The 18,727-nt window shown below is 35.5% G+C and overlaps 1 protein-coding gene across 2 annotated transcripts; it reads left to right on the forward strand.

Moving 5' to 3' along the window:
- The first annotated feature begins 2,394 nt into the window (after positions 1–2,394).
- Positions 2,395–14,041, forward strand: LOC106879454 (oocyte zinc finger protein XlCOF19). 2 transcript variants are annotated; one of them, XM_014929014.2, is made up of 4 exons: positions 2,395–2,597; positions 2,765–2,825; positions 6,661–7,137; positions 9,994–14,041. In XM_014929014.2, exons 3-4 carry the CDS (start codon positions 6,813–6,815, stop codon positions 10,659–10,661), a joined length of 993 nt encoding a protein of 330 aa, XP_014784500.1. In that variant the 5' UTR covers positions 2,395–2,597; positions 2,765–2,825; positions 6,661–6,812; the 3' UTR covers positions 10,662–14,041. The 2 variants fall into 2 exon arrangements, with proteins under 2 accessions (XP_014784500.1, XP_014784502.1); XM_014929016.2 differs by lacking the exon at positions 2,765–2,825.
- Positions 14,042–18,727: the final 4,686 nt, after the last annotated feature.

Raw genomic sequence — 18,727 nt, forward strand, 5'->3', positions numbered from 1 at the left:
TATATATATATATATATATATATCGTCCGTAAACATAAACCCGTACGTATATAATATGTATGTGTGGAGGGGGAGTTGCAAAATTGGTAACCGGGGTAAAATAAGTAATTTCTGATTTCTAGCTATTTTCTCCCAACCTGTTTGAAATCATTACATTGCAAGTAATACATCATCATTTTGTACTGTTGCATCATCTTTGGGACTGAAAATTGGTTAACGTAGTTGTTCAAGTTGAGAGAGTTTGGAACAGTCAGGTGACAGATACTCTCTGTCAAGAAATTTTTCCTTTATCTTGACTGATTGTGATTGAGGTTGCTAATAAAGTATCTAGATAATTTTTGGTGCTTAACAATCGATATTCTTTTCTCTGTTAGATTCCAAGTCCATCTTTCCCTACACTAATGTCTAATTTTGAAATTTTCAATTTTCAAAAGACGGTGTCTAAAATGGGGTAAAATGAGCCATGTCTAATTTCAACTATTTCTTCTCTTTAAATGTTTGGTGTGTAAATATATCGTGAAGATTGCTACTCCAGAAGATCGTAAGGAAGCTTGAGAATATCTTATATTGAGTTTTGGGTTTTTTTGTTTTTAGATTTAGTTGAGTTTCATTAATTTCCTATAATGTGCCATTTTTCCACGATTCTCTTTCAATTTGACCTAGATATTAGAATATTTTGTTGCATTTCTAATCTTTCTAATATCTAAACACAGATATTGATGTGTTTGAGCCTTTTCCCATATGTAATTCTGGAGAATTGAAGAGACAAATTTACCTTCTCTCGCCTTACTCATTTTGCCCCAGGTAAATTTGTCTTTTATATGCTCAAAGAGAACAGAGATAACTTATCTGTGAACCTTGTAACATATCCGACCACGCAGTGCTTTCGATATTCTGCGATCACGTCATTTGCCCCGCTTTGTTCTCGAACCACCTTGTTCCGGATATGCTTCCGCAACAATATTCTTAGCATTGGCCTTTAAATAGAACTTTGTGTTGAAGCCAACCGATGTTCTTCCCTCTTCGTAGTAGCTTACGTTTCACTTGCATATAAAGCGCAGGTGGGACAGTTCTGTTGAGTATGTAAGGATCCGAACCCGAACTGCAAGATATTCAATTAAGGATCACGAGTAAGCCACCACAATTTCGCCTCAATGATATATAAATCGACGGCGTGAAGTTGTGACATAATTTGGCTTCTCGGATGATCTAAAATTGATCCCCTTTTCACCCTATAAAAACCGTTTGGCGCCTGACTTTCTGGGCAGGTGTCCTCAGGCATTCGCGTAGACCACCTTAAGCAATCATAGAAGGCAGGCTGCTAAGACCAGACAGTCTCGGACAGTAGAGCAAGGCGGACGGCTTCGGATACCCATACACGCTGTATCACTGCTAGCCTTCTACAACACAATACGGTTCTCTCCTCCATGTCGGCAGTTATATTATCAGCATCTTTCTTTTGTAAACAGTCAACGCATTAAATCAAGTCCAGCAATAAATATGTTAAAAGTTTGTGAGCTGCTTCATTTATTATATACACAGCCAGCTAGACCACACTACCATGATCATCAGCAATATAGCAAACACCAACAAGCACCATGACATTGGTGAACAAGCACCCTCGCGACAAAGAGACGGGCACGTTGAGTCTTTCTAGTTTGCTTTGAGCACACCTTTTATCGAGGTAAACGCCTTCCATCCTGCCCTTATTTTCCTCGAGATTTTAGCGTTCATGTCTCAGCACATACTGTGTTCATCAAGTGTATGTTGTCATCGACTCCTCCTCATTTCCGAATATTTCTTTCTTTGTGCATCCTCATTTAAAGTATTAACACATAAGAACACTATGTAGGCAGGTAAAAAACACTGAGGCCAATGAAATCAAGTATTTGTGTGAGAGTGCAATGAAAGATCCAGTCATTTTTATAATAGATTCATATTTTTACACTTCGCCACTAACCGAAGAAGGTGATTGACTAATCTCTCAGGTAGAAAATGATTACTACTGCCGATATATAACTAAATGTTTTTCTTTCACATATTTCTAATTCATACGTTTATTTCTTCATTTTAATTTTATGAATTATTTCCTACTTAGTAAATAATTAGTGAGCAGTATACAATGGAATTAAGTTTCTAGCGGCTCCAACACGTCCTTAAAGGTTCAACACTAAAAAATTAAAAAATACAACAGCTAATTTACACAAGTTAACGGATAATGAAAATAAAAATGAATCAAAAAGCATACACGTTCCTTTAATTACCCGCTACAACAGGGGTAAACAAATTGTTAATTCAACCCTAAACTAAATGTAAGATAAATCCTGCCAGCTGACGTCCAAGTGCGTCTACGACAGAGGCGTAAAGATATATATATATATAGGAACTTTTGTTTAACATACACCGGTTGATATAAAAGGAAAGCTTTTATTTAACTACGGAAGTCCATATGTGTAATCAATCCAAGGCAAAAATTAACAGAGTGAAAAATGTGAATACGATAAAATAAAAATAGATATTTAAAAAAAAAACTTCATACGAAGCATCCAGAAGCATTGAAGTAAACCTATATACATTGGAAAATTAGATGAGAACAGGTGAGACAATACGAAAGTTGCGGGATGGCCAATAACGGGAAACCAATATTCCCTTAAACTCCACCCGTAATTCATCAGTTTGTTTCTGTTGGTTGCCGCTCGCCATTTTTCTGTTTCTAGTTTGTACCAAGATATTCTAACTTTCTCTCTTTCCCTCTGTTGATTAGAATTTGTTCTACTAATTGGATCAAATCATGCCCAGACAATCAATAGTCTAGTTATCCAAAGGTATTTAATGCTTTACTTCCTTGTACTTTATTAAACCTTTTCGTAAACTTCTGTATTCTTTCCTACGATGACTATCAGTATAAAAAAACTTCATATTTATCAGTGTTGACATTTTAAGATCAAGAACATTTTCATAGTTTATTAATTATTTAATTAATCGTGTTAAATATTTATGATAACTCGTAGTATTGGTCAAATCTATCTTTTGTTCAAGAGTTTGTACACTTCCTCTTCATTTATTCATTGATAACATAGGCTTATGGTTAAGAAGCTCGATTCACATTCATGTGGTTCCTAGTTCGATTCTGTTACTTTATCTTAGCTCAGGTTGATCAATGCCTTGTGAGCGGAATTTGATAGACGGAAATTCTGCAGACGCTTGTCATGTATAACAACCCTTGCTAAAACAAAATTCAGCTTGTCTGAGTAGTCGTACATTTTCAAAACCCCAAATTGCTCCGTCTCAAGCATTCTAGTTCTAAATTATAGGGAAGCTAAATATCACTTCATATTTGGAAGTAAGAATTTATAAATTCCTTCTCTCAACTTGTGTTCTTTCTCTCCGTCTTCCATTGCTACTACAACAGCTTCTGCTCCTGACCTAACAAGGTGCACACCATCCCCAGTCCTGACATACCAACTTTTCACTGCTTCTTTTTTTCATTGCCCTTAATTGTATATCACCCTGTAGCGTACACTCGAGTGAAATACCTTCTCCCCTTTATTATATATACGGGCATTTGAATGTAGCAGACAACAGCTGTCATTTTACTTCAATGACCCACCGTTCTTTCTAATTTCATCTCTTCGCTACAGAAATATCTTCCTTTTATTATCTATTTTGTCTCCCATAAAATGACTTGTGAAGGGCTATCTGTAGCGTTCACTCGAGTGTACGCGTGGTGAAACCACGCTTAACCTCGACCGTCTAAAGTTGGTGACCCCGACGTAGAACACGGACCACCATCTAAAATGGTGACCCGACGTAGAACACGCACCACAATTCCATCTATAACCCTACCGAATCCTATGCTAAAACATTTGCTCAACTCTCTGAAGTTCCTCCTTGCTGTCATTCTAGTTGGTTAACATTCAGTTGAGACCTGATCGAATAGTCATATACTCAAAGATATTCCAGCCGTTAGAATAGCTTTAGGGTATCAAGGAACACATTTCAATATGTTTTCAAAACAAAGTAGGGTGTGATTTGAGGATTTAGCAAATATCTCTAACATGTTAAACGACCACCAAGAAGCATTCTCGTTTACTCTCTGCATCAACCTGCAAAATTTGAAATTAAATATCAATCGCGTCGACCTAACAGCCATTCTGGGAGAGCCTACAATGGTCATGCGCTCTATCCCGCTTTCTGAGTAAATAGGTAAAAAGAAGTACTACAACATTCATTTTACATGACATCTTGATCGATGTTTGACTTAAACCGCAACCACTTGTTTACTTTACACACTCGTTTATGCACGAAAACATACTCGCTTCGTTTGAATAATGAAGTTTGCTGCTGCTCAAAGACTGCAGTGTTTTTGACATCTGTTAATTTAGATTTAAAGTTGCAAAAGAATAACGACTTTAAACTCACAATCTCGATTTCACTCAAACTTTATCACTCACTCACATACACATTCAAGTATCTTTATCATTCAGACTACATCACTCAGCTACACGCAAGTATCTATTTCACTCAAACTTTGTCACTTAAAAACACACACACACACACTCTCTATATATATACACTCACAATATATACCCAGTGGTTCTTATACTCAGGCATATACAAGCATATATAAAAAGGGTTTCATTTATACAATCAGAGAATGGAAACCAGCTTTGATTTCATCACAAATGAACTTAAAAAAGGTACACACGCACACACACACAGAATACAACTTGCCATTCATTTCCTTTAAACTATGCAGCTTATGTAAGAAATCAAACATGGGTTTCTATTCTATATTATTACAGAATTTTTTTTCTATAAATTTTGCTATTTGTGTGTCAGGCTTACAATATTAAGAGAACCGGTAGAGATGGACTATATGTAATCTGAACCTCCCCCCCCCTTATTTATTAAATTTTTTTTACGGAATCCCATGTTTTAGGCTGTGGAGATTCCGATTCTGAAAACAAATTTTTTGAAAAATTTCACCCCCCCCCCCACCAAGCAGGCTATTTACATGCTAGAAATAACAGCCAAATCTCACAAAACTAGTGTTAGGGTCAGGGTTAGGGTTAGGGTTTACCCTGTGGATCTATATAAAAACCGGTGGGTGGGGATCGAAATTTTGAAATTGAGATTTTTGAAAAAAAATTTCCAGAATCGGATTCTCCATGGTCTGAAACATAGGATCCCGTAAAAAAAACAAAATTTAAAAGGGGGGGTATACCCAGATTACATATACTCCATCTCCACCAGAGAACCTCTATGTAGTCACTTGATATGCTAGAAATAGCGTCCAAAACCCTTTAAATTACATATCTACTCATCTTAAAAGAAGGAAATTGCATGTTGAAATAATGTAACCTTGGATACACTGTTTAAAAAAAAAAAGCCTTTGATTACCGATGTGTTCTATGAGAGCTGACCTGAGGCTAAATAGCAATTACATAATCTTGCTATAGCTTCTGTATGGTTACTCAAACTGCAAGAAATCACAGCCAGATTTCCTTCAAATCATACCCTACTGTTTTAAAATAAAAATGGTTTCATTTAATTCTTAATGCAATTTATGGATGATCTCAACTGAAGCGCTTTTAATCATATGCCTTTATCAGGAACTGACCTGGAATTAAAGAAACAATTCATTGTTCTTGAGTAGATTTAGTCAACACTCTTGAAAAAATTCTATAATGTACTCAAAAATTCACAATTTTAATTCTGCAGGTATAAGATGGTATATCAGTTGGATCTATCATAATAGCATGAGTAGTGATTATCTGGTCTTCTAATTTTGTACGTGATTTAGGGTTTATAACAAACAACTTCATTATCAAGATAGGAAGAATAGATTTGGCAGTTACAATGAAGAGGTTGAGAATTAATGTAAGAAGTTTCTCACTGGCTTAATATCATAAAAATTATATTTTGCCAGTTATTTGTGTTACTTTTTTTTCTAAAAAAGGATTCTTCAGTAAATTGTAATGTAAACTTTAACATGGTTTTTATTACATACCCATTTATTTAGTATGCTAGACCATATGTAATTGCATATTCAATATTTTTATGTTGCACACCAAGTGAAATATATGAATATATGTTTTCCGAAGTCTTATAGACTCAGTGATAATCATATATAGATATATTGTTTTGTTTTGCTTTTTTTTTTTTTTATTGAATAGCCCCAGTAAACTTAGTGTTTACTCCTGATATAATGTCTGAGATAAATCCATATGTCCTATTTCAATGTATCTGGAGGATCTTGTTACACTACATTATTGTTTACTTCTAGCTCAGGCCTAATTAACCTGATCTACAATCAAAAATGCTCATACTATGGCCATCCTATCTTTTATTATCAGACATAGTTTATCTCGGATTACATTATCCAGCGTACTCTATTTTTAAAACTGTAGAGTGTAATCTGAAGGATAGTTGGCTGCTATTTCTATCAGATTAAATGAGAGCTTGAAAGTTTACTTATTGGCTTGCATTTCACTATGTAGAATTTGTGTGGAAGGCACACAGTAGAACATGTTCAACAGAGTCTCTGCAGTTCAGCATGATGAAGATTGTAGTCTAATAGTCAAAGTGATGATGAAAATGATTATTATTTAACAGTTTTATTTTAATTTTGTTATTCTCCCTTTTATCATTTTACAGTGTTGGAACCAAAATTGCAATGCTTCCAAATTTGTCCCTCTATCAAGATTCTTTCATGAACAAATTCAACATTGACCCTCTTTAGACATGCTTAGTAAAAAGACTTTGTCTTTTTGCTATGATTAAAGTCCTTATGTATCCAAAGTACCAGTATGCCTCATAATTGCAACCTCTGTAACAAGACTTTCAAGAGTCGTAATCGTTTGGAACAGCACATTCTCAAACACACTAAGACCTTCATTTGTCAGGTGTGTGAAAAATCTTTCCGCATAAAGTCTCATTTACTCATTCATTTGAGGTACCATACAGGTGAGAAACCTTATCATTGTGAACAATGTGACAAGAAGTTTCCCATACTGGCGACGTTAGCTGCACATCGCCGCAGTCATACTGGGGAAAGACCACATCAGTGTGATCTCTGTCCAAAAGCATTTGGTACAAGGCACTATCTGCAAGCACATCGGCGATTTCACACAGGTGAGTTTTAATTCTTTCATTGACCTTCTGGATTAATTTCAGTTTTCTTCATTTGTACTTCTATTCAACGATGCAATTCACTCTTACTCTGCACCAAGATAGGTTAGAGGTTTTAATAATGAGAAGGGGAAATAATTTTTAGATTAAACAAACTAGAACAACATTTACTGAAGTTCTTTTAGTCCAAACAAATATTTTACAATATCTGAAATAGTCATTCCTGACAATCTTAATGTTTCATTTTAATCATTAGAGAAGATCAACAGCTGAAGGTTAAGTGTTTGATAGCTAACACAGTTTAAGTTTTACAAAATTTGCTAAAATGGTTAACTTTAGTCCATGTGGTAAAGAAGCTTGCTTCCCAACCACATGGTTCTGGGTCCAGTCCCACTGCATGGCACCTTGGGCAAGTGTCTCCTACTATAGCCTTGGGCCCAACAAAGCCTTGTGAGTGAATTTGGTAGACAGAAAGTTAAAAAAGTCTGTCATATATATATATATATATATATATATATATGTATGTATGTGTGTGTGTGTGTGTGTATCTTTGTGTCTATTTTTGTCCCCCACTACCACTTGACAACCAGTGTTGGTGTGTCTTACATCCCCATAACTTAGCAGTTCAGCAATAGAATAAGTACCAGGCTTTAAAATAAATAAGTACTTGATTCAGTTCATTTGACCAAATTAATTGAAGGTGGTGTCCCAGCATGGTCACAGTCTAATGACTAAAAGCAAGTAAAAGATAAGCGATAAAAACCCAGTCACCTTATTCAGCTTCAATCATTTTGTCTAGCTTAAAGTAAATACTATACAATTACTATTTGCAGTTGCATGATACCCTCTTCATGAAATTGTGCTTGCTTAGATTTTCCTGACTCAATCACATCACCCATCACAATCTCCCCTGGGATAAAGATCCTAGGGGAGAACTGGGAAAGAAATATTCTTCCAGACTCCTGGGGGCAGGTAGGGTAGTAGCTTCCTGATATAGAGGTTAGTAACAAATATGGAAATAAGCTGTCCTGAACCAAATATAGGCTGCCCTTGGCAAAGCATGGCACCTGATACCATTTGATCTAGGATTAAAGGTGAGGTTATAGGAGACACCATGCTGGATGTGCAGTTCCAGTGAGTCATCCATTGACTAACAGTGACACTCATGCAATATGGGGTAAAGGAAACTATAAGATCAGTGATTGGGATCAAGTTCTTAAACTGTGGTACTGCGAACATCTATAGATCTAGCAACCATAGCCTTCATTTAAATATTGTTGTCTGACTTTGTAGCAGTCAGAGGTTAAATGTATGTGTGTGTGTATACACACACATACATGCACAATATATCTAACCATAAAATACAGTCGTGAATATAGAGTTTTATGTAGTCAGCTATATAAAAAAAAAACAAATTAGAAATAACTATGTAATGAAAGAAAAAAACATTAGTGCAATGGCTAATATTTTAATAATTTCAGCTAGTATGGGAGACTACTCAGGATATGTTTTGATCTTTGTAGATTCTTCAATGAAGCAGACTTCATAGTACTTGCTAAAGTGATAACAGAATTACTAATACATAAGTAACTATGAAAATTGAGCAAATCTTTTGTTGTCTTTCATACTTGCTAATTTGATTAAAATAGTTATTTGAAGTAATGTTGTCTTTTCTTCATCATATAATGGTTTCTAATTAGATATTTTTTTAATACTCAATCAATACATTAAATACATTTCTAAATCAAGTAGTTCATGTCTTTAAATATGTAAATCTTTCATGCAGACAGCTAAGAACATTGCAGCTTGATGGCTTGTAGATACTCAGGATATGTAGAGCATTGGCATACCATACACACTTTTTAGTTGTACAATTAACCATAGAAAGTATATTTTACTGCTGTAATATTTGCTCAAATAGCTTATATACATTCATCCAAATTTGCAGATTTTATCCCAGCTAAGAATTGTATGGAAAAATTAATGACAGAAATAGTTACTCTCTGCTCTATGAAAGAAATGAGGGAATAACTGAATAAATGAGATAATAAGATCTTTTGGATGTTTTTTTTTTTACAACACACTTTTATACTTTATCTATTTCCTTTTTCATGTTATAGTACAAAATATCCTACAAATAAGATGTCTCAGGTAGATATGATATTGGCTTATATGCTCATAGGTCATGAGTTCAAAACCCAGTGCTGGCATTTCTTGTGTTTTGAGTCAGATTGCTTTTCTCTGTTGCCTCAATTCACTGTCAAGTATAGGTTCCAGATTGTTTATGAATGTTGGCTGTGATAACAGACAAGCATCCTGTGTAAGGGGAGAAGTTTATCTGTTATATGCTTATTATTATGAAATTGGGGTTAGAGGACCTCTTGGAACTTAATGTTTTTTTAAAAATTATATTGGTATATCAAAAGATTTTGATTTTACCAAAATATTCATTTAGCAAACTCCAGAAACATTATTCTCGTATACAGCTATTTTGTCTAATAGCATTCATTCATTCAATAAATAATTTTTTCACATTACATATATAGAATAAACTGGGTTTTGCAAATAGCGAATTAAAACTTGAAATGAATATATATTAAATTATCATTACATTAAAATCTACTCCACAGTGATTGCAACAAATATTTAAATTTGTGAAAAAGTTGTAGTTCAAATATTCAATAAACTTTAGAAATCAAAATTACAGGAAATTTCTTGGAACATGAATTTATAAAAAATTTTCAGGTGGTCAAACCTTTAATAATTGCTTTCTTTTAGTAACTGTTACATGCCTAATTAATAATGAGCTTTCTCCATTATAATATAGATAATATAGATGGATTAATTTTGTATTTTCAGGTGAAAAGCCATATCAGTGTGATCAATGCGAGAAGGCGTTTTGTATTCGCAGTAACTTATTAGAACACCAGCGAACACACACGGGTGAGAAACCTTTCAAGTGTGACTACTGTGACAAATCATTTAGCACGCGTAGCAACCAAGCAAAGCATCATCGGATTCACACTGGAGAAAAAAAATTTATATGTCAATATTGTGACAAAGCCTTCATTGATAATTCAAGACTGCAGAAACATGTCATTGCGCACCTCAAAAAGCTGATTCATAAATGCAAATATTGCAAGGAAACATTTGATACCGTAGATAACTGGAGCATGCACTTGAAAGCACACCGTGCTGATAAACCTTTTAAATGTTTGAACTGTGAAGAGGCATTTAACAGCAAATCTGAGTTAGCTGCACATCGAAAAATACACAGTTCTAAGAAACCTTTTGCATGTGATATGTGCACAGATGCATTTTCCAGCCGCTATGCCCTAACAATGCATCGGCGACAACATAGTACGCTTTACTCCTGTAAATACTGTGAAAACACTTTCACTTCCACCATAGAGTGGAGTACACACATTCAGCAGCATCTTGCAGAAAAGCCATTCAAATGCAATTTCTGCACAGAAGCTTTCTCTAGTAGCTATGATCTATTGAAACATAAACGAGTACCACACTGACATGAGGCACATTCCTGGGATATATTGACTGACACAATTTGGTGGGCTTATCAGTTGCTATGTATAATTAGATTTAATGAATCTAGAAGGGTTTCACACCCAAGGAGGGTTACTTGGTACAACCTCATGGTTTACGCTAGTTGCTGCACATAAATGAGTATAGCTCTGTGTGTGTGTATGTGTGAACAATTGAGCCCTTTGCCTAAATTTTCCCCATGACACCACACTACTTTTCATTTCTCGAACTGCAATTTTTCCTCAATATCACTAATCTTTCTCATCACCTAGAATCATTTTACCTGATATCCATTCCTCATCCTTAATATTGTCCTCTCCAACCACATTTTACATTGTTCCTCCCAACCAAATCATCTCACCTTCTCTGCCATTATATGTCATTCACTCTCCCTATGCCTCCTGTCTCTCCCTTCCTACATGCTTTTGTAACCTACCTTGCTACTCATCATCTTCCTCTCACTCACACATACACACCATGGATGTTGAATGATGATAGTGTGAGTGGTAATGTATGCACAACCTGGTGGTTAAATAACGTAAATAATTACATATTCATTTGTGTATAGGAAATAGCTTGATACCCAAGATCTTCTGAGTGGTATAATCTGATAGTTATACTTGTTGTAAAGTATATGGCTTGAAGCTTTCTCATGGTGTGTTAATAAACAATTTAATGATTATACCAGTTGTGATATATATGTATGTATAAATGGGAGCGAGGGAATAGAATAAATCTTAAAGTGTAATTCATTGGATTGATCTCACCTTTACACTAGCCATTACTGCATATGGAGTATATGAAGTGTTATGGGGAAAATTGTTGAGTACATAATGTATCCTGATTCATGTAACAGGGTTATTGGAGATGGCAGAAGATATCGCTTATTTTGACCTATGATTTTACTGGTGGATACATTAATGGTTTAGGAATGGAATAATGCAGCTTGCATTGGATGGTAACTTGTTTATAACCTGATTTCTACACTAATGGTATTTCTTAAGCTGGTTCTATTAATGTTTCAGATTTTTGTACAAAGCCAGCAGTTTTTTTTTTTTAGAAGGAGGGGCTTGGTTGATTAGATCAAGCCCAATACTTGACAGATACTTTATTTTACCAATCCCCAAAGGACGAAAGCAAAGTTGACTTCAACAAGATTTGAACTCAGAATGTAAAGAGCCAGAAGAAATACCATGTTTTTTTGTCCAACGTGTTAATGATTCTACTGTCTTGATCTGGTGGTTGTCCAATACCTTGTGAGTGGAATGTTAAAGACAAAAACTATATAGAAGCCTGTTGTATGTGTGTTGACTGTGTGGATATGGAGTTTGCTTTGTAACATTGGGGTTTCAGATTCTATCCAATCATGTGTCATCTTGGGCTCACTAATGCCTACGGAGAAATTGGTAGTTAGAAACTTTTATAGAAACTCTTTGTGTGTGTGTGTAAGAATGTTTACATTCCATGTGTCTTTGCATTATGCATTTAGGCAAATTGCTGATATACTTATATTCCCTGTTAGCAAAATGGCATGTAACTCTGTGCTTGTGAAGACCAAGGAAATAGAAAAATATTTTACTCAAGAAACAGGGAAGGCTTGACAATAGGAAAGGTATTCAGTTGCAAAACACTGCCTTAGTTCATCTTCATGCAACCTATACTAGCAAGAAAGAGTAGATGTAGAACAAATGAATGAATGTGTGTGTAAGCACATGTGTGTATATGTATGCATGTTGTATCCAAATATATAATTTGTAAATAAAATCAAATGATAGTACTCAGTTTATGATACAGAGTTTATTCATATATTAAAATTAAAATTTTGGTCACATGTTGTTTCTGGACCATCGTCTTTCAAGAGGCTCCATTATATATTATTTGCAGCTGAAGCTTCTTGAATCATTGCACGGAGTTTCATGTTGCTTATTATTCAGACAATTGAAGAAGAGCAACATTATAACGGGATATCAGCAGTAATGTTTGTAAATGCATCAAAATGCGATTAGTTATTGAGATTTGATTGGTTGCCAAAATAAATTTTTTAAATGGTAGAAAATGCATTACACATTTACTCTGTTGTCATGTGCTGAACATGTAATATATTCATCTATTCACATGCAAAAGTGTGATGTTTCTTGTGTCATATGTGTAAAACATACAACAGCAATGAAGTTTTAGTGTTGATGAATTACTGAATTTATTTTGTCTCCATCCCTCACCTCAAGTATATGACCATTTTTTGGATTTCTTTAAGTATCGATGAAGTGTCTGCATGAATTCACCAATTTTGATCTGATGTGTAAAATTGTTAATGATTACAATAGGATATTTATACTTCAAGGAGACAATGGTTACACCTTCTGGAACCATTAATGAAAGAAATTCATCTTTATACTAGAACAGTTAATTGTGAATATTATCATCCTTTGCAATCCAAATATATTTGGATAGTTAGATGATAAGACATTGTCTTTCTCAATGTTGTGAGATTCATTTTTTTCAATGAGATATTCAGAAAATTTGTTGGGTGGGGGCAGATGTTAGGTTTCACTGTCATTTGCAAGAGAGCCTTTAGGTTGATAAACTAAATGTTTTAAAAAGACACATGCTTTTCAGAGTGTAAGTGTTAGACTTGTTACTATTAGAGGGGTAAAGTTTTGCACAATTGTACTGGAAGTTTTCTGTTTATACAGGCTACAGAACAGCAAAGTTTCTGCAAACTCACCTGACTCTTTAGCATTCAGATTATCTGTTAAATGTAATGTTTATTTATTCACATTTTGTAAAATTAATCATGCATTATTTTTAGATTGACATTGTAGGGTGGATATGAGAGGCCAGATCTGGCCAGTTTGAATATAAAACAGATATGGTTGATGTAAATGTTAAAGGAGGTAAACACTATTTCTGTTAAAGATGTATCTTTGGTTTGTGAAGAAATACCTATTTATAAGGTTTAGAAAGATCCTTGCAGTTATAAAATGAACATTTAAACTCTAAAAAGAATCGTACCATATTTTGTTTTGTTTCCTATTTCTGCATATTAGTGCTGTACTGTATAAAATGTCTTTTTTTTTTTTTTTGAAACCACTGCCTTTTAATGTCATTGCAATAATGAACAGGACACTTAAAGGTTCCTGGTTAAATGAAAAGCCGGATATGATATTGAAACTGTGCAAATATTATATGTGAATAGATGAATACATTATGTTCTGCATATGGTAAATAGATGACAGTAATAATTTTTTTTTGTCTAGCAACTAGAGAAATCACAATGATTAAACATGTTTTAACGTGTTTGTGGTTACTTAGACATTGTCATGATTCTAGAAGTTTCAATTGCTAATAAAATACACAAACTCTATATATTGAGTTTTTTCTTCATCTGTAAACAAACATTCACCAATACACACACACACACACAGTGATGATAAAGTCTTGTAGATGTTGATGAACGAGTGTTCTAATGGTTCAAAACGTATAATTTAAGTTGCCGAGTATTCCACAGGCACCCTATACCCTTAACAATCCTCAAGCAGACTTGGTGCTGTGACTCACTATGTCCATCTGACAGTTTCCATCTGTCCAATTTCACTCACAAGCTTTTGGTCAATAACAAGACTCTGGTAAAAGACATTTGCCCCAAATACTGCAAAGTGGTTATATATGGAGTGGGAAAGAATATGGATTTTGTTATATATGAATTGGTTGTTATTAGGCCTCATGTCATCCTCGATTGAGTAGACCTTCGATCAAAAGTGTTCAAGCTATGATCATGCTGTCTTTTTCCAGTAGTTTATCCTAGACTGCATATTTCAATATGTCCTTTTCCTTCATGTAATAGCTTGGCTGCTATTTCAGGAGGATAAGCAATTACTTAGAGACTCCCTCATTGATTCATATATCAGTTGGTATCAATTGGAAGTGTTATTGGCAAAGTTTGGTTGAATGTATAGCTCTATAAATACATACACATAGACAGACAGAGGGATAAATGATAGACCCAGTTATTAGTTATAAATTTAAAACATCAAACATTTTTAAGGTTACATACACTATATCAAATAGTGCAAATTAGAAATAAAGGATAAGACAACAAAAGTTTATAATTGTATAAAATCAACAGGTAATATTTTCCCTTTTCAGGAAAGTGTAGGAGATAATTTTAGGTATATTTCAGTCTTATTCTAACTTCATCAGCATGGTGTAACTTCCAAAGTAGTTATGAAAGATCAACTCAGTAAATGTACAAGAATTGTTTAGCAAAGAAAGGAAAAATGTAAATATTAATAGACATTAATAGGCACAGGCATGGCTGTGTGGTACAAAGCTTGCTTCCCAACCACATGGTTCAGGGTTCAATCCTACTGCACGGCAACTTAGGCAAGTGTTATCTACTATAGCCTCAGGCCAACCAGCACCCTGTGATTGGGTTTGGTAGACGGAAACTGAAAGAAGACCATTATTTATTTATATATATATATAAGTATATATATGTATGTATGTATATATATATATGTGTGTGTGTGTCTTTGTGTCTGTCCCCCACCACTGCTTGACTGTTATTGGTTTGTTTACATTCTCATAACTTAGCAGTTCAGCAAAAAAGAGAGCAATAGAATAAGTACCTCGCTTAAAAAAAGTCCTAGGGTTGATTTATTCAACGAAAAGTTCTTCAAGGTGGTGTCCCAGCATGGTTGCAGTCTAATGATTGAAACAGATAAAAGAAAATAACGGTAAAATATATTAACAAGTAGCAATTTGAGTCAGGAAAGAAATTCAGACTTACTATCTTGTTAGTGTGCCTTTTTCCATTTCTCTCTTTTTTCAATTTGTTACTTATAATGTTCAGTTAATTTGCATTAAAATCCCAGCAGTTAATTCAAAGAGAAAACATGCCAAATAACTGACACAAGTATACTATATATATAATAAAAATTGTAAGTTGGCAGTCATTAGAGGTTAGTTTAGAATGTCTTGCAATATTCATTCTTGCTCACTGTGCTCTGAGGTCAACCTGCCTTTCATTAGTTCATGGTCATTTAAATACCAGGTCAGTGCTAAGGTCGATTTCTCCTGGGGAAAAAGAATTGGCTGTATCAGATCTGGAGCAGGATGGGTTCCACTAGATTCTAAAAATATCCAAGGCATCATGTATTACAATGGTGTCCTTATAACTCCATTTGGAGATAAGGACCCAAAGAAGAAAGGATAACTAATCTTATAGACACACAATGAGTGCTGATAGACAAGGGAATGATTTCCCATGGTGTATTAAAGGGCATAACCCAATAATTACACCATGTAACATGATTTTTGCCCTTGAGTAGCAACTGTTATTTCCTATTTGCTTACTCCTAGAAAGTATGAAAAAGGCTAATATTTTCTTCAAACTGCTTTTGTTACATTTATTCAAACCCCAAAGAATTCCTCTGAATACATAGCTATGATATTCCTTCACTACTCCTGCTCATGATTAGAGATGCACATATTGTCAGCTACAAAGGGGACATGCTCAAGTGGTTATGGTCAAGCAACTGGCAAACAAATCTGTGATAGTGAGCAGAACATTTGTTATAACAATATTTCTGTTTCGGCAACTCAGTGCCGAATCTGTCTGAAATGTAATGGAAAATAGGTCAGTTTCAAAACATTGATGTCCCTGTCACAAGAGCAAAGTTCGAAGGGAATAGTAGTCATTTTCTTTGATTTCTAGATAGAAGCAAATAGGAAATAACACTTGCTGACCAAAGACACAAAAACATGAAAATTTTGTTTCTGTTATACTGGTCATACAAAGTGAATGAAAGGGTGCCATTAACTGATCATTTGTGGTTATTACTATATTTTACATAATGCTAAGAAATTTAGATGTTCATTGGTTGTGATTAGTGAATGGGTGGGTCATGGGGGGAACTTAAGACTGAGATGTGTTGGATCAAAGAAAGAGGTATTTAAATGAGATAGTTTATGCAAATATCTCTAAATTACCATTGAATCCATTTTTGTAAATTTATGTACTTCAGTCAGGAAGTAAATTTGAAAACAATTTATTTTATGTTGTTTATTCTCAAGTGATCCCTAATCAAAGAAATTTGTGATCAAATATGTTCCATCCATGACCTCCCTGTCTTTCTTTTCGGACATTATGCACTTCAGATTATCATCATCGTCGTTTAACATCTACTTTCCATGCTTGTATAGGTTGGACGATTTGACTGAGGACTGAGGAACACTAAACTCGGCTTGCAAAGACCTGTTGGGGCAAACAAAAGCAAAACCGTGATGGCACCTGTACCGGTGGAGCACTAAGAGCACCGTCCGAGCGTGATCGTTGCCAGAACAGCTGTCTGGCTTGTGCCGGTGACACATAAATAGCACCATCGTGATCGTTACCAACGTCGCCTTCCTGGCACGTGAAAAGACATTCAAGCGAGATCGTTGCCAGTGCCGATGGACTGGCTCCTGTGCAGGTGGCACATAAAATACACCATTTCGAGCGTGGCCGTTGCCAGTACCACCTGACCGGCCTTCGTGCCGGTGGCACATAAAAGCACCCACTACACTCTCAGAGTGGTTGGCATTAGGAAGGGCATCCAGCTGTAGAAACTCTGCCAAATCAGATTGGAGCCTGGTGTAGCCACCTGGTCCACTAGTCCTCAGTCAGATTATATTATGCAATATGTCTTCCCTTTTGTAGAATGATTGTGTATGATATGAGAATGATTGACTGCTATTTCTAATAAGTTGAAGGTCTGTGTAGAGGCTCCTTTGGCTCATACATGAGTGTAGTATCCCATTTGATTTCATCTTCAAGCCAACTATGGCAGCAGCAAGCTTTCCTGAACATTTTACAAACAGTGCCATTCATGTTTTTCATATCTTCATCTGATGTAGAGCCTTTTACAAATGGGGATGCAATGGATGTATGATGCATAGTATACACTATGGATGTGAAACATGGGCCCCATACCACTAACATATCAAACAGCTGGAACAGTTTCACACAAAGGCACTGTGCAGGACCATGAGCAGTTGCTGGCAGGACAGAGTGACAAACCAAGTGCTAGACAGAGTTGGTTCAACAAGCATTGAGTCAGTGCTGCTGAAAGTTCAGTTACACCGGGCTGACCACATCATCAGAATGACTGACTGTTGTATATGCAGGCAGCTCTTGTACAGTGAGCTCACACAGGGCTCATGCAAATGAGAAAGACCTGAAGTACAAGGACAGTCTGAAAAGTACTTCAAATGGAGTAGCATTAGTCCACTTGAACTTGAAGCCTTTGCTGCAGACAGTTAAGGATGGAGGTCTCTCATTTCACAAGCAGCAGCTGCCTTCAAAGAGGACTGGTGACAGCATCTCGCTGCTGCAAGAGACAGATGACACAGGGCAGCATCTGCCTCAATCTAAACAACTGACTACTGTTATGACACTTGTGGACACCTGTGTGTTTCCAGTTTGGACTGTAGAGTCACATGTGCTCTCATTGCTAAGAACACAGATTTTGTCATCGTTGGACACTGATGGACTACCACCTTACACTCTACCTGAAGTTGTACACTTCCTGACCTCTGGGTGATATATCAACATAAGCTCCAACTGCTTATCTCACCTCTTTGAACAGTACATCAGCAAAGAAAGCCTTCTCTTTCACTGTTTGTTTTGCATGCAGTTTTAGTAGAAAGTGGGTTATACATCTTTAGATTGTATACCTGACTTTCTACTATATAATTAAAGAATATAACGGAACGCTGAACTCCAGACTAAACAACTTAAACAACACTTTATTTAGGTGGTAAATATATAAACATCTTTAGTTCTTGTTGTTACAGCTTCTGTGTGTATGAGCATAGTTGTTGGGACGTTGTTCTGTAGTTGTGAGCGAGCTGTCGAGTGTAAGTCCGAAAGATGTAGAGAGACAGCTTAAACACACGTCCATGCTCAATCGCTGGCCAGCGAGAAAGAGAATGAATTGAGCGGGAAACGCTTGCTTGTTTAATTCTACGCATGCGTAAGACTACGCATGCGCAGGCGTTACTACACAGT

The sequence above is a fragment of the Octopus bimaculoides genome, chromosome 20 (assembly GCF_001194135.2).
Source record: "Octopus bimaculoides isolate UCB-OBI-ISO-001 chromosome 20, ASM119413v2, whole genome shotgun sequence".
Lineage (NCBI taxonomy): Eukaryota > Metazoa > Mollusca > Cephalopoda > Octopoda > Octopodidae > Octopus > Octopus bimaculoides.

Excerpts from the sequence above, each read along its gene's own strand:
- LOC106879454 (XM_014929014.2), top strand. The coding sequence starts at position 6,813 with ATGCCTCATAATTGCAACCTCTGTAACAAGACTTTCAAGAGTCGTAAT. Across the intron at positions 7,138-9,993 it reads ACATCGGCGATTTCACACAG|GTGAAAAGCCATATCAGTGT; the intron begins GTGAGTTTTAAT and ends TTGTATTTTCAG.